This window comes from Sitophilus oryzae, unplaced genomic scaffold (genome assembly GCF_002938485.1).
Source record: "Sitophilus oryzae breed Bouriz unplaced genomic scaffold, Soryzae_2.0 scaffold_1576_pilon_pilon, whole genome shotgun sequence".
Classification (NCBI taxonomy): Eukaryota; Metazoa; Arthropoda; class Insecta; order Coleoptera; family Curculionidae; genus Sitophilus; species Sitophilus oryzae.
Genome location: NW_022146254.1, coordinates 9,007,302 through 9,022,636, shown reverse-complemented (window position 1 = coordinate 9,022,636; position 15,335 = coordinate 9,007,302). Strand labels below are relative to the sequence as shown.

Genomic DNA, 15,335 nt, shown 5'->3' with positions numbered 1-15,335 from the left:
TATATTGTCCTAGCCCTCCTAGTTCATGAAATACAGGGTGAATTTAATTTTTTTTTTTTATAACTTATGGAAAAGGTGAAAACTGAGTCCCGTAGAATTCTTCACGTAGAATCAAGTGGCGTAAATACAATATGAACGAAAAAACGGCGTCAGCGATGGTTATGAAATGAAGATCGCTGTCAAAATATATGTAAAAATATATGGGGAATATGTCATCGATCGTCATTTCCAAGCCAACTGGACATAGTTTTTTTCGAGCATACGGTAGTTTTTAGCTGAGAGCTGTCATTTTCGAAATATGACTGGCTGCATTTATTGCCGTGGGCCGTGGCTCTCTAGATTGAATTTTAAAATACTATTTTGTTTACGCCAAATGATATGTCATTCCATTCAGAAAGTAATTTTCATCAAATAAAGTAAAAAAATACCGATAAATAATAAGATAAATGATAGGGTATTTTTGAAAAGTGATTCACCCTACAGGGGTATATACTTTTTTATTTTTTCAGATAAAAAAAAACGAAATTTGGTACGTAAATACAATATGACATAAATCGCGGGACTGATTGATGAATTCAATTATTTTCGGTCACTTCCTGTTTCACCGGAAATGGCTACAACTTTTCATTTTTAAATGGTACCCTCGGTATTTTTTACTTTATTTGATAGAAAATTACATTCCGAATAGAACGACATAATATACGTCAACATTTGACATTTTCGCTTAAAAAATAGTATTGTAAATCTCAATTTAGAGTGCAATGGCTGTGTTAAAACCATTAATTTTTAATCAAGGTGTTTTGGAAAAATAGATTTGATCATATAATGTTTTTTATGACTTTTCCTGTCCGGCTAAAAGATGCCTAAATCATATTTTTAATCATAATTCAATATTTTCAAATGGAACGAGAGTGGCTCATTAGCATATATGGAAAAAGCATTTTTTTACGAAGAGTTTGGTACTACATACTTGGTATTTTGAGTCAAATTGTCATCACATTTATCGCCGTGGCTCTCTAGAATGAAATTTAAAATACAATTTTTTAAGCGAAAAAGTCAAAAATTGACATATAATACGTCATTCTATTTAGTATTTTCTATAATATAATGTAAAAACATACCCGGGGTACCATTTAAAAATAAAAAGTTGTAATCATTTCCGGTGAAACAGGAAGTGACCGAAACTAATAATATATGTCAATTAATCCCGACTTATGTCATATTACTAATATACCAAATCTGATCTTTCTATCTAAAAACGTTATAGGAATGAGCCACTTTTGAACAAAACCAATGGACAATACTAATAATAATTTGAACAATACTAATGGATAATATAATATTTTTCCGTTATAAATATGAACATTATTAAATTACCAGCATTGTATAAATCATAAATAACATAAATTATCTTTAAATATTGTATTAAATCTTACCTACTCCTATTTAATATGTTGATATAGAATTTAGTTTAATCTGTATATTGTATATAGTGATATAAGTGACCGCCCCCTTGGGAACGCCTATTATTAGTTTTTATTTGTTTTTAATAGCTTTAGGTATGAAACATGAACCTTACCAACCCTGTTTCGTGATTTTAACGTAAATTATTTCCGATAAAGCCTTCAGGAATAAGCACATAACTGTCACTCCCTTAGACAAGCTAATAAAATCAAGAACAAATTCCATCATATTACAGCATGTGTTAAAAATATCGTCGGTATACAGGGCGATCTGGAAAATTCACGAGAACCTAATAATAATTTACCATTATACAAGGATTATACTAAGGGTTAGTTTTGGGTCGAGATTTCCGTATGTGAGAAGAGTACAATGCGTTTATAATGTACTGAACAAAGAGAGAACAGTAGAAACGTTGCCAAACGTATGAAATAAACCGAGAAACTGTGCACATTGCTAAGAGACTCAATCAGTAGGGATGACAACATTTGAATATATATCGATAAATCGTATAATTTCCTGTCCAAATCAGTATTTAAAATTCTAGAAAAGGGTGTGCCTACATCAGGCTGTCAGCTTAACGATTTAATTATGTCTAGCGATAATTGTAATTTTCCTTATATCTTGTAAATCTTTAAGTGCAAGTTAGAAACACTTGGTAAAAATAAGTGGAATTGAGTTGGTGATCGACAGTGGTCGCGCTATTAGAAATAATTGATTAAAGTACACTAAAAGTAAATGGACGGTTTTTTAAAGTTTTTGTATGAATAAAAAATAAGCCTTCGAATCATCGATCCGATCGAATCAAAAAGATCCGAACTTCAAAATAAAAAAAAGTTTTAATACCTAAAGTAGTTAGTTTGTAAAAAGTTGAGTTTTTAAATTATCTGTTTTATTTTATTTATATTATTTATAGTTTTTAATATTATAGTTTTTAATTATCTCTTATTACATTCTCCTTATAAAAAATGGATACACTAACGATATCCTTATAATTCCATTTCAGATGCTCAGAGACATATCTAATGATTTTATCTAGTTCTCTTTTCGAAAAAAAAGTCTTTTATAAATAAGCGGTTTGCGATCGTGATTTTACTTTGCTTGATAGGGAAAGGCGTACCGGAGAAATGTGGCAACGCCGCAACAGTACACCATCGCATTTCTCTCACTCCGACTTAATAAGATCGCCATGCGATTTACTTCCACACATGTAAATACCATATATATCATCTATTATTTTATTTTACCTGGGGGATATAAAATTATTGTTTGCGTGGCAACATTGTTTCTACAATTAATTCTCTTTAGGTTTATGTAGTAGTAAATAAAGTCTTTATCATAAACATCTGCTAAGTATCATATGATCGAAAAAATAACGCCGTCAAAGACGGCTGGGAATATTCAGCTGAATACCGAATCATTACTGAATCACTAGATGGCGCTCTTTCGGAATTCCCAATTAATGCTAATTTTCTCAAAAAAAAAGAAATAATATACCGTATACCATATGTATATACATAAAATTATATGGGAAATATCATCGATGTTCATTTCCAAGCCAACTGGACGCCTTTTTTTTTCGATCCTTCAGTACTATGAATTTCTTATCACATTTTATTTTGGAGTTATGAAGCGCATTAAATAATGGAAAAAAATAAAATTTGTATTTAAATTAAAAAATCCTTAATGTTGCGACACCCAAAATTCCAAACACACGTGCTTTGATTAAGGCTTGATTAAGGTTTGCAGAGCTTCAGCATTTTCCATAAAATTGCGAGCAATTTGTTACAAAACCATATAAATTATATGAATATCACTGTAATCACAAAACTTCAATCTATTTCCGTATTGTAACAGAATTTCAAATTATGTCTTTATTTTAGACAAAGTTTAGTCCAAACATAAGGAATATTTTGTTGATGTTTGGCCTTCAAAATCTTAAAAATAAAGAAGTTATCTAAAATTTGTGATACAATATGGATATATTATAATCCTTTATCTCTAATTTTCTTCTTCATCTGTGTAAAAATACCTAGCCAGTTTTACATAAAACGATAAACAAACGATTACATAACGTTAAATTTCGAACGTTTATGCCTACTTTTTCGGACTAGTGAAATGGACGCTTAAGACTGTTGTTACCTTTCCATGGGTGGAATCCAACTAGCTGCCATGGGAGGGATGGCGGGCCAAGTAGCTCCCAAAAAGAAGCCCAATACTGCCCTCAGTATAAGAATGACGTAGTAGTTCAAATAACAGGCTGCCGGTGTTAGCACTGTCAAAATGGAGGCCATCAACATACCTCCTCCGAAAATTTTTCTAGCTCCTACGATTTCGGCCATTCTGCCACCAGGGAGCTCAGTCAATACGTAACCCCAGAAGAAACTACCTGAAAGTTATATATTTCAATAATTTTATGTGAAGTTTTTAAGTAAAGGATCTAAGGGAAATAACTGACTTGCTAAACCCAGAAAATTACGTCTTTTGCTCTGTTTCTTTGAGAAAAGAGAACAGAGAGAAGAGTTATTTAAGCAACTGATTTTTTAAAAGCTTCAAGGGGGAAGGTCGAATTTAAATTACCTTGAATATTTCTGGGTTTGGGCGGGTTCGGACTTGATAATTTTGGCCCGTACAGGTCTCTAATTTAACGTCACCGTATTGTTAATATAAATAAAATAACAATAATTTTTAAGGTATTTCAAATTGATTCAGTGCAGTGCTTCAATATTTGTTATGTTGATACAAATGGTAATTCACATTGAATATTCTATTTCCAAGCGTGTGTTTGGTTCTATAAAGATTTTCTGTCTAGACGTTTATCTGTATACCATAAAACTGTAAAGGATGATTATTTTTTTTATTTTGAACAAAAGAAGGGTTTTATTTCGCAAATTATTAATAGTTTTGATTAGTATTTAAAGAAAAACACTTAAAATTTTACTTATTTTTAATAAATTGTATTTGACTCGTAAGGGCATGTCATACCTTCGTCCTTATAGAGGACGTATATGTCGCAGGCGTATCGAATAACTCGGCATTTTGCAAAAAGACTAGGCATATCATAAAACGCCGGTGTATTTAACAATAGAAGGATATTTTGCAAAGAGCCCATCTGTTTTTAGTCGCTTTGGAAAATGCCCAATGAAGACTAGTTAGGTTGCGCAAAACATTTTACGCGGTATTAGTAAAACCCTTGTCTATACAGGATGCTACAAATTCGAGGTACGAGCATTGGTATCTCAGTAACCGTAATAGATATGAACATGGTTAAATTGGGGCAAAGTTGCGTATTAGGATGTTCACCAAGATGCCATTAAAAAAGTTTTAAAAATTTCAAGGATTGATGAGTTTTTTAGAAAAAAACTGATTTTTTTGAAAATAAATTTTATTTTTTCCTGTCGGTACTTTTTAGAAAATCAAAAAACTAATTGCACATTCTAATAGCCACTTTATTACGGCTATTTGATAGTATTTTTAAATTTTCAAATTAGCTGATAATTTGTGAGATTCAGAGGCGAACTTTATTTTTTTAAATACGGACCTGCATTTTTTATTTCAGGTTTTGAAAGAACTCGGTCTCCTGAATACAATGATACACTTTATACTTTTTTTTTTGTTTTGGGTACCTTAACAGCAACAAAACTATTTCATTCTTATTTAAAATAACTTCAAGTCCGACTCTGGTTTCTTAAATTATTTAATTTGATTATATTCATTGCACCAATATTGATCAACGCTAATTAACACTGAATAAGGAAAATCGATTCAATTGGAAGATTCAAATAAATAATATCCAGGTTAGAAAGTTAAAGATATTATTTTTATTTTTTTTTATTGTGAGTTTGAAATCTCAATGTGCGATCTTAAGGCCCCCACAGACGTCGTTAATTTTCGGCAGGATTACTCGACGTGTAAAACTGTTCGGGTAATCACGAACTTGATGGCGCCCACAAATTTCTATACATTTCTATAAATTCACTGAAAAAATGTTTACTGTATTGCCGCAAATCAGCCATTTTATAATATACATAAATCACGTACATCACTGGCGATTTTTAGAAATATATATTTGGTCATTACCGGTACGCATACCACACACGGGCCGACTTGCACGATCACGTTCAAAACCGACGAGAAAAATCAGCTCAAAATAGATTATTTGGAACGCCGCGTCGGCAATCACGACGGTTTTCAGCCACACACCGACGGGATTACCCGGACAGTTTTGCACGTCGAGTAATCCTGCCGAAAAAGAACGACGTCTGTGGGGGCCTTTAGTATGCATAATATTAATCGTAGTTATTATAAATAAATCAACTTCTACAAACTAGTTTCTAATGTTCTATATGTTCGAAGGGGTTACCACCCTCCCTGTTGCACAGATTTATTTTTAGTACATTTTATTTATAGCTCTTTAAACTTTCTTCTTATACTTCCGAATGCATTTTGTACACTTTATTGTAAATGTTGAGATGAATTGATTTGACATATTACAGTTGAGGGTTGGAACTTTTGGTGTTACACAGCAAAATAAAAACACTAAATCACCACAATACACGAAAACACTTTTACTTTTACACTGGACGCGCGTTTCGCTAACCATGTTAGCATCATCAGCAGATGATTATAAACTGATTTGACACTTTTACAAATTACGTCAATTAATAGCGATAGGTTCAGGAACCTCGCTGGATATACTGCTTTACCATTTCCAATCCACCTTCCGGGAAAATGACTTTATGTAACTTTGCCCCTATTTAACCATGTTCGTATCTATTACGATTACCAATGCTCGTACCTCGAATTTGTAGCACCCTGTATACCATAATCAAGGGTAAAACTAACCTAAATTTATCCAACGACATTTCTTGAACTTCCCTTTCAAAATTAGAAAATTATGGAACAAAAAGTGATAAGTCTGTTAAATGGAGTATGGTTCTTCTTTCTCTTTCTCAGCCTGGTTCCATCCAGTGTTGGATATAGGCCTCTTCTAGGTTTTTCCATGCTTCGCGATCTCTAGCCAATCTTATCCATTGTCTTCCCGCCACTGCCCTGACGTCATCGACCCATCTCTTTTTTGGTCGGCCCACACTTCTTGTTGTTCCCCTAGGTCTCCATAGGATTGCTTCTTGGGGCCATCGGTCTGGATCCTGTCTTGCCACATATCCTATCCATTGCCACTTCAGACTTGCCACTCTTTTAACGACATCTATTAATTTTGTTTTTTGACGTATGTGGGTATTCCGTATTTTTTCCCTAATGGTTTGGTTTGATGATGATTCTTTCCATGGCTCCAACATGATTCTTTCCATGGCTCTTTGTGCTAGGAGTATGGTTAAGAACGATTATTATAAAGATCTAAATTCATTTTATTCTAAAAGATATAAAAGTTCCAAAAAAAGGAAGGAAAATTCCACAAAGAGGCAGCCCTGTACACAGAATCAAATTACAGAGTATAATAATTAAACGAGATATTAATACTAAGGTCTTAATATATTTTGTATTTAAAATTATGTTACCTATAACTATAATTTATGAAATAGATTTTGACATAAATTATTGTTTTTGTATAGGAAAATATGGGGTATTTTTTATTAAAGTGTAAATTATTCAATATGCTTATGATTATAGCTGAGTAAATTTTGGTCATTTTTTAATCTGCCTGGCCTCGATTTGGCATTTTGTAAAACGACTGAAAACAGGCAGTCTTTTTGCAGAAATGTACAGAAAATATCATTGTTTAAAGGGGCGTCCAGATCAGATGAGCGAGCAGTAACGAGCGCGAGCAAACATTTATTCAAATTCGCTCGTGATTTCTTCTGCTCTCGAGCACATGATCAGCTTCCGTCCAGACCTAGCGATTATGTTCATAATGTAGGAAAAAATTATTGCTTGTACGTCTTTCATTCTATTTTATAAATTGTTGAAACGTCAAAAGAGAAAACGACTGCAGAGGAGATGGTGGAACATAACACTTTTTAAAAATCGACTTTCTCATGGTGGTAACAATTTACTAAACGATGTTGAAACGGAAGATTCTGGAAAATTTAAGAACTTTTGTTGGATGTCACTTACAGATTTAATTACCTTATTAGATTTAATTGACATAAAAATAATGAAAAGTGATACCAATTACCGAAAAGCAATTTCACCTAGAGAAAGGCTAGCTATAACCTTACGGGTCTTGGCGATTTTTGTACTCCTCTATTAGTTCTAAAACAACTTCATTCGGCCATTCCATTTTTGATATTCGATTGCAAACGTGGTAAACAAAATCCCGTCCAACCCGAACGTGCAATAGCGCGAATTTTCTTTGATGTACCGACACGGTGTGGAACAGCATCGAGCGCGAGCAAGCAATCATTCGCTCGCTGACAGAGCCGTCCACACCAGTTAAGCGTTCCCTTAGAACATACCCGAATTCTTGCTCGCTCATCCGGTCTGGATGCCCCTTAATATTTCCTAATTCTGATTAGGCTTTTTGCAAAAAGACTGAAAATAGATAGGTTTTTTGTAAAAATTCCTTCTTTTGTTTAAAAAGTCGGCTACCAAAGTGAAAAACTTTTTTCGCCATTTTTAACCAATGATAAAAACTGATAAAAGCTTCTCACGATAGAAACAAAGAAACCAATAATAACTAATAACAATAATGTAGCCCACTTGGTAGTCAAATATTTAAACGCTGGATATATTTTGCATTTTTTTCCAAAAAATTAATAGTATTTAAAGAATAATTCTTGTATTTAGATAATATAACAAGATAATTTTATGATGTCAAATATGAAATAAGTGGAAACATATTTAAGGGTTGAAAATTGAGTTTTTTGAAAAAAAAATTGATTTTTTTTTGTTTTTGGTAAAACACAAAATTTCTTGACAATATGGGAATATAAGTAGTAGTTTAAATTTACAAGAAAGAAAATCCAGAAAAGATCAATGAATAGCGAAAAAATAGTCCGATTTTAATGAAATTTAGTATGTCGTTAGATTGGATCAAGGCCAACTTGACCATGTACGACATGTGTCACTGTCAGCCCCGGATCTATGGGGGGGGGCAAACCGGGGCACATGTATTTTTTTTTCATCAAAAACATGATGGTGAAAACCGCACATAGATATCTATTACCGTTTCGGAGTTACGGGGTGTTTTTCAAAAATGTGCATTTTTAACAAATCGCTGTAACTTTTTTGCTATGGAAAATTTTGTATTTCTATGAAAACATTTCCAAAGCACCTTTTTACGTAGAATTTAATGGTTTTAGTATAATTTTTTTTTATATTAATAGGTTAAGAGTTATCAACAGAAAAAATGATTTTTTATACGGTACACCCTATATATTTTTAATTAACTGAAAAGAACTTAACCTCATTAAAATTACCTTTCCAAAAATATAGCACACTTGATATTTTGTTATAATCCCCTTCGAAATACAGGATTTTTAAAAGTTCGCCACTTTTAAATAGTAGGCTTTGGACCCCTTATTGATGATGTGCCCCGAATGGAACTCGAAAACATACATTTCCAGCAAGACGAGGCACTGCCTCAGAACGCTGAAGTTATCAACAAATTTTTGCAGCCAATTTCAAGAATAATTGAATAATTGGTTAGCTACCAAGATCCCAGCCGTTTTAGTGTCTATGAATCTAATCCTATGGATATATTTGCGGAAGAATAAAGGTTCTTTTTTTAAATTGCCTGTATAATTTAAACAAGAATTAAAAATACTTAGCAGTTATGAGAGGGTATCTTTTCCTATCTTTCATTCCCACTGAGAATGAATTCCGCGAGAAATGTTCAAAAACGGCCCCGTGTGGCTGTCCATAACAGAAGACAGTCGATATGTCGAACACCTGTAGCAAAATATCATGTCTTGGTTTGCTATTTATTTTTATTGTTTTTAGATATAGTTTAAATGTGTTGATGTTCGTTAAATATAGTTTCAATTGTTATAAAATTCTGCATCTCTCATAGCAAATATTATTTCGGTTTTAATTGATGCTCACAGCTAGAATTTTTTTGCATTTAAACATTGTGAATGATCGTAAACCAAAAAGTATAAAGTGTAATTGAAACCACTAATTTGTTCCACTAATTCGGAGGTTCTGAATGAAGCTTTACACTTTTTACTTTTTAGTTTACGATCATTCACAATGTTTAAAAAACACAATTAAAATTAATAGAACATCCTAGCAACAGCTTGCGGTAGTCAGTTGTATCCATAAATAAAGCCAAATATTTAGCTTATAAAACAATAAACTTTTGATTTCTAACCACGATTTCTCTTGACGGATGCTAATCAATGGCCAAAATGACATTTCCCGCAAAATTTGAAGTATAATTAGTGGAAAAGTCAAAAGTTTGTTTACTTTTTCTACTTCAAATAACTACCACTAATTTAGACGTACTGAATGCTTACATTGAAATTAAAAGAACAAACTTCTACGCTAATTGAAACCACTAATTTATTCCACTAATTCGGAGGTTCTGAATGAAGCTTAAGGGCTCATTCTGTCCCGTTTACGAAAAATGCCTACCTATATCTAGATATTTGTAAGTTTTTAAATTAAATTATTGCAAACGCTGGAGAGAGGGGGCGCTACTATCGATTTTTTGCCCCGGTTCAAAAAAATTGTAGATCCGGGGCTGGTCACTGTGATAGTTAGTTTTGAAGTAAGAAACGTCAATTGATGTCCGATCGCGACCAAATTTGGTGGGTAGGTTTTGTGAGCGACGATGCACATGGTCCTACCCTGTAAAGGTAGATACGACGTTTCGTTTATATCTTCATCAGGGTGGGACTAAGGATTTGATATTGAACAAAAGTGTCGGTCGATTTCGGCATAATTGGGGACGGGCTACAGGATAACGCGATTTTTCCTAATTATGCGCCGAATGGAACCAAACTCGGCATGTGGATAGATTGGAGTACTCAGACAAGAGACAGACAGACGGTAATTTTAATACAAATTTTATTAAAGTGAATCAAATTATTTATTAATTTTTAATTTAATACTTTTTCAACATTTCAAACTACACTTTTTTAAACATGTCCTTCAAATCCTTCAATTCAGTATTTATCAACATAATACATTAATCATCATAGTGCACACACAATTTTTCTAAATTTTATCTGAAATCTCATACGAAGAGAATGTGTAAACAAACAATTTTACAAGTGGCTGAGAAATATATTTTATCATTCAGCATCGTGTAGTTAAGTTTTCAGGATCTACAGTTTCCAATGTCATGATGCTATCTCGAGAAATGGAGTAGCTATTCATACTTTGCACCACTTCAGTCAATCTTTTTAAACTATATTTAATTTTTCTTTAAACATATTAATTAAATTATTAACGGACTATCGTCAGACATATTAATTTTTATCTCAAAAAAGCATATATTAAAAAGGGCCATTCAAAAATCATTTTTTGATTCAGCTAGATTGGCTGACAATTTGTAAATATACTTTATACGTCAAATTAGAAAAAAAAACAACATTTTACAATAACGTTTTTCAAAATTCGAGCAAAGAATTCGACTTTTTGTTATTTGTTTCTTTAGATGTCAAATTTTAATTTTTATTTATAATCCTGGTAATTTAAAGCAACAACTAATGCTAAAGTCAAACTTCGGCTAAATCAGAGGTAAACAAATTATGATGCAGACTTTATCTTTGATGCTATTAGTTAAAGTTCTTTCAATCAATGGTTATAGTCTGTGCATAGTCTGTTCAATGTGAGGATACATGACAGGGACAGTTTATGTCTGTCATTTAAATTCACAGGTAAATGGTGTATTCCAGTGGCGGCTCGTCAAGGTAGGTAAGGTAGGCGGCGCCTACCCTAAGATTTTGGCAGAATTTAAGCGATTTATTACATTACTTTATTTACTATTAATGTTGCCAATACATAAAAATACTGTTAATACACGGAAGTGTGTTTTAATAATCAATATTATTTTAATATGTGTGGTCTTGTATATCAACATAATATTCACTACCGCTGGCGTACGCTGACCGCTGACTGTGCCGCTGCGTTAGAAAACAAAATAATTTTGACCGTACATCGCCTACTATCAGAGTCGATGCACGACGTACGGCAGTCTTCTGTCTCTGTCTAACTCATCGTGCGTTAGCGACGCGACGTAAGTCTGAGTTAATAATATAACATATTAAGGCGGGGCTTAGGCGAAATCTCCGGTCGCCTTCGCATGAAGTCGTAGATGCTCGGTAGGCTTAGATGTTAAGACGATATTACGGATATTTCATAAGGAGATATATCACATTTCGTTAAGGGGATATTTCATATGATTCATTATACGTAGCATTTAAAGCTTTTATATGAAAATTCAAAAAACGTTTAAAGCAAATTGGAAATCTTTTTCGGGCTTGTTTGAAATTATTAAAAATGATATAACCGGTTGTATTTCAGAACACGCCACAGAAATAAAAGAATCCAAAATAAAAAAGCGCGTTATTTTATTCGGTGCAAGAAGACGATACAACAGATATTACAGAAAAGTCTCTGTGCTATTTCAATTCGATATGTTAATAAAAGCAGCTAAGTCAAATATCTTTGCGAATTTTATTTTATGAAATATTAGATAACATTGTTATACATTTAGAAGTAAGGTTTGCAGATAGGTACTCGTATGTGTCAATTATTTTTATTTATCTCTTGAGGATCCGAAATTTAAAGAATCCTAAAAAAATTCCAACGCATTTAACATCTGATTTAACAAACTTGTTATATTGATACATTTCCAATTTCCAACGCATTTAATAGTGATTTAACAAACAAAAAATGTTATTGACCAACATAAATTAATGATTAAATAGCAGGTATTAATAATAGATATGATAATTTCGAGCATAAAATAATTTAAGGAGAATAATCCTGGAAATATATTTCCAGAGACTTTCAAATTGTTTGTTTTGTTTGTTACTATACCATTTACAAGTACTTGGGTTGAGAGACATTTTTCATGTTTGAAATGCATTAAAATTTATAGTAGAGATTCCATGAAAAATAAACGTTTATCGCCACTCGCCTTACTTTCAATCTAAAAAAATCTTTTCACAGCTCTTCAACAATCTGATGATTTTACTGATATAATAATAAATGACTTTTCTTTATTAAGAGACCGACTCATCAATTTAATATATAAAACATAATTATTATTTCTCTCAATACTACCAATTTTTAAGTTTGCGTAAATAAATAAAAATAAAATAAAATTCTATGATGTACTCCATAGTGACTCCATAGTAATAGATAAAAAAAATAATAGATAAAATAGATTAGTAAAAACTATACTTGTACATTATGTCAATCATTATGTCATTACGTTGAATGCTGTTATTTTTGCTTTAGTTTTGTTCTAAATATTTTTGAGCTATGTTTTTAACCCAGAGATAACATCAGGGACGTAGCAACAGGGGGTGCAAGTGGTGCAGCGCACCAGGGGTTCGGTAGGGGCCCGACGCGGTTTGGAAACTGCTTAGAAAGACATTGCAGAAATGAGGAACAGTTTCGAGGAAGTTATAAGTGAAGCAGCTGATTTAGATCGTGAATGAGGAATTGATACAAGTTTTAAAGAACACAGGACACACAACTTGAAAATCGATTCAAAGGGTTAAATAGCGTAGTTGAAAGATTTAAAGTACTTTTTCCTTCGGTCCTGAGAGATCATTCTGATGCTGATTTGGTCCTCCTATCTAAAAACCTGATCAGCTTTTATTCCAATTATCTATCATATTCATTTTCGCAAGAAATTGTAAGTTTCAGGCGAGTTTACAAAGATCAGATAAATGCAGACATTTCAGTTAATGACTTGGCGAAGTTAGTTATTTGCGATCAAATGATCTCCAGTTCATTCACAGAAATCTGCTGTGCTTTTATCCATTTTCTAACAATTCCTGTATCCGTAGCGACTTCCGAGAGATCATTTTCAGTCTTAAAATTAATTAAGAATTATTTATAAGAAATAAAATGTCGCAAAACAGACTCTCCAGCTTGGCAATTTTATCAATAGAAAACGAGACAGCCAGAAACTTGGATCTTAATACAATAATTTCATTGTTTACCAATCAAAAGGCAAGAAAGGTAGATTTTTTTCAGCAAAGAAATAACTATAAATTAATTAGTTAATAAGTACCTAATAGTTTTGTAGTTTAATATTTTTGTTAATACATTCAGAAAAGAAAAGGGCCCGCTGGTGGCCTTGCACGAGGGCCCGGGTTCGACTTGCTACGTCCCTGGATAACATATATTTACAAACTGGCTAGGGTATTATGTAAATTAGGGGGGGGGGGGCAAATAGACACAACTAAAATTTTGTCGCCTACCCAGTCACACAGGTCACGAGCCGCCACTGGTGTATTCAGTCATATTTCAAATGTTGTCTGTCGAAATTATAACTGATTCGTTGGACAAATTTATACCATTTGAAGAGTCCAGTGGAAAAAACATGATAAGCGCCATTTCACTGATTTTACAGGAGAACACTGGACGGCTGGAATACACGGCTTCTTGCCGTGTATTCTATATTTTTACTAGGCATATAATATCATAGGATTTAACAACTTATTGCTCTGCCGAGTTTATACATTTTGTAGGGAGCAGTTAGATCTACTTGCTAGTTAGATCATTTGCTAGTCCTTAATATTGACAAATCCTAAAATTAAGAAATTGGCGCTTATCAGGTTTTCCCCCTGGACCTTTTATTTAGTTTAAATATTTTTAAATATACAGTAATAAATCAATTTACCTAAGACAGCGTTCTTCTGTTCAGTATCCCAGTTGAATTTGGTATCATCTATTCGGCCTTTTGAAGAATTTGTATTGGTGATATTGGTCGTATTGGTTTCTACCATGTCCACAATGGCAATAGTCAGGTTCACCCTTAACATGTAATTGAACATAAAGCCCAAAATGACCATTATGTTGAGTATTTGGCGACATGTCAGAAAATCTGTAAATAAAAAGTACACTTAAAATCGTGAGGCATCTTTAAGAAAATATTTTTCACAATTATTTTATTAGGATCGTGATTATTTTTCCTTCTACGCATTTATCACTAGAATTTATCTAACATCGTCCAAAATTAATTATGCACCTTTAAAAAAAATCGTTACATCCTAAATGGACCCAGTTATGTCCCCACTAGTTTGCCACTAGCAATCTCGGTAACCGTAATAAATACAAAGATAGTTAAATTGGGGCAAAGTTGCGCCTTGGGATATTCACCAAGACGCCATCAAAAAAGTTTTAACAATTTCAAGGATTGCTGAGTTTTTTGAAAAAAAAACTAATTTTTTTTTGAAAATCAATTTTATTTTTTTCTATCGTTACTAATTTTTAAAAAAATCAAAAAAACTAATTGCACATTCTCATAGCCACTTTATTACGGCTATCTGACAGTTTTTTTAGATTTTCAAATTAGCTGATAATTTGTGAGATACAGGGACCAACTTAATTTTCTTAAATACGGTCCTGCATTTTTTATTTCAGGTTTTAAAAGAACTCGGTTTCCTGAGTACAATGATGTGCCACACCTTACAGTTTTTTTGTTTTGGGTACCTTAACAACAACAAAACTATTTGGTTATTATTTAAAATAATTTCAAGTCCGACTCTGGTCTTTTAAATTATTTAATCTGATTATATTTATCGCAACAATATTGATCAGCGCTAATTAATATTGAATAAGGAAATCGAGCCAGTTGAAAAATTCAAATAAATAATATCCAGGTCGGCAATTTAAAGATATTATTTTTAACTTTTGTATTGTGAATTTGAAATCTGAGCATAATATTAATCGTAGTTATTACAAATAAATTAACTTCTACAAACTAGTTTCTAATGCTCTACATG

At 32.5% G+C, this 15,335-nt stretch overlaps 1 protein-coding gene across 2 annotated transcripts in view; it reads right to left on the bottom strand.

Moving 5' to 3' along the window:
- The window catches only part of LOC115879465 (sialin), a 106,234-nt gene that overhangs the window by 16,472 nt on the left and 74,427 nt on the right, over positions 1-15,335 (bottom strand). For both annotated transcript variants that reach the window (XM_030896357.1, XM_030896358.1), the window contains 2 exons: positions 14,231-14,434; positions 3,604-3,850 (listed from right to left, as the gene is read on the bottom strand). In XM_030896357.1, coding sequence (XP_030752217.1) covers positions 3,604-3,850; positions 14,231-14,434 — 451 coding nt within the window. The remainder of the gene's footprint in view (positions 1-3,603; positions 3,851-14,230; positions 14,435-15,335) is intronic.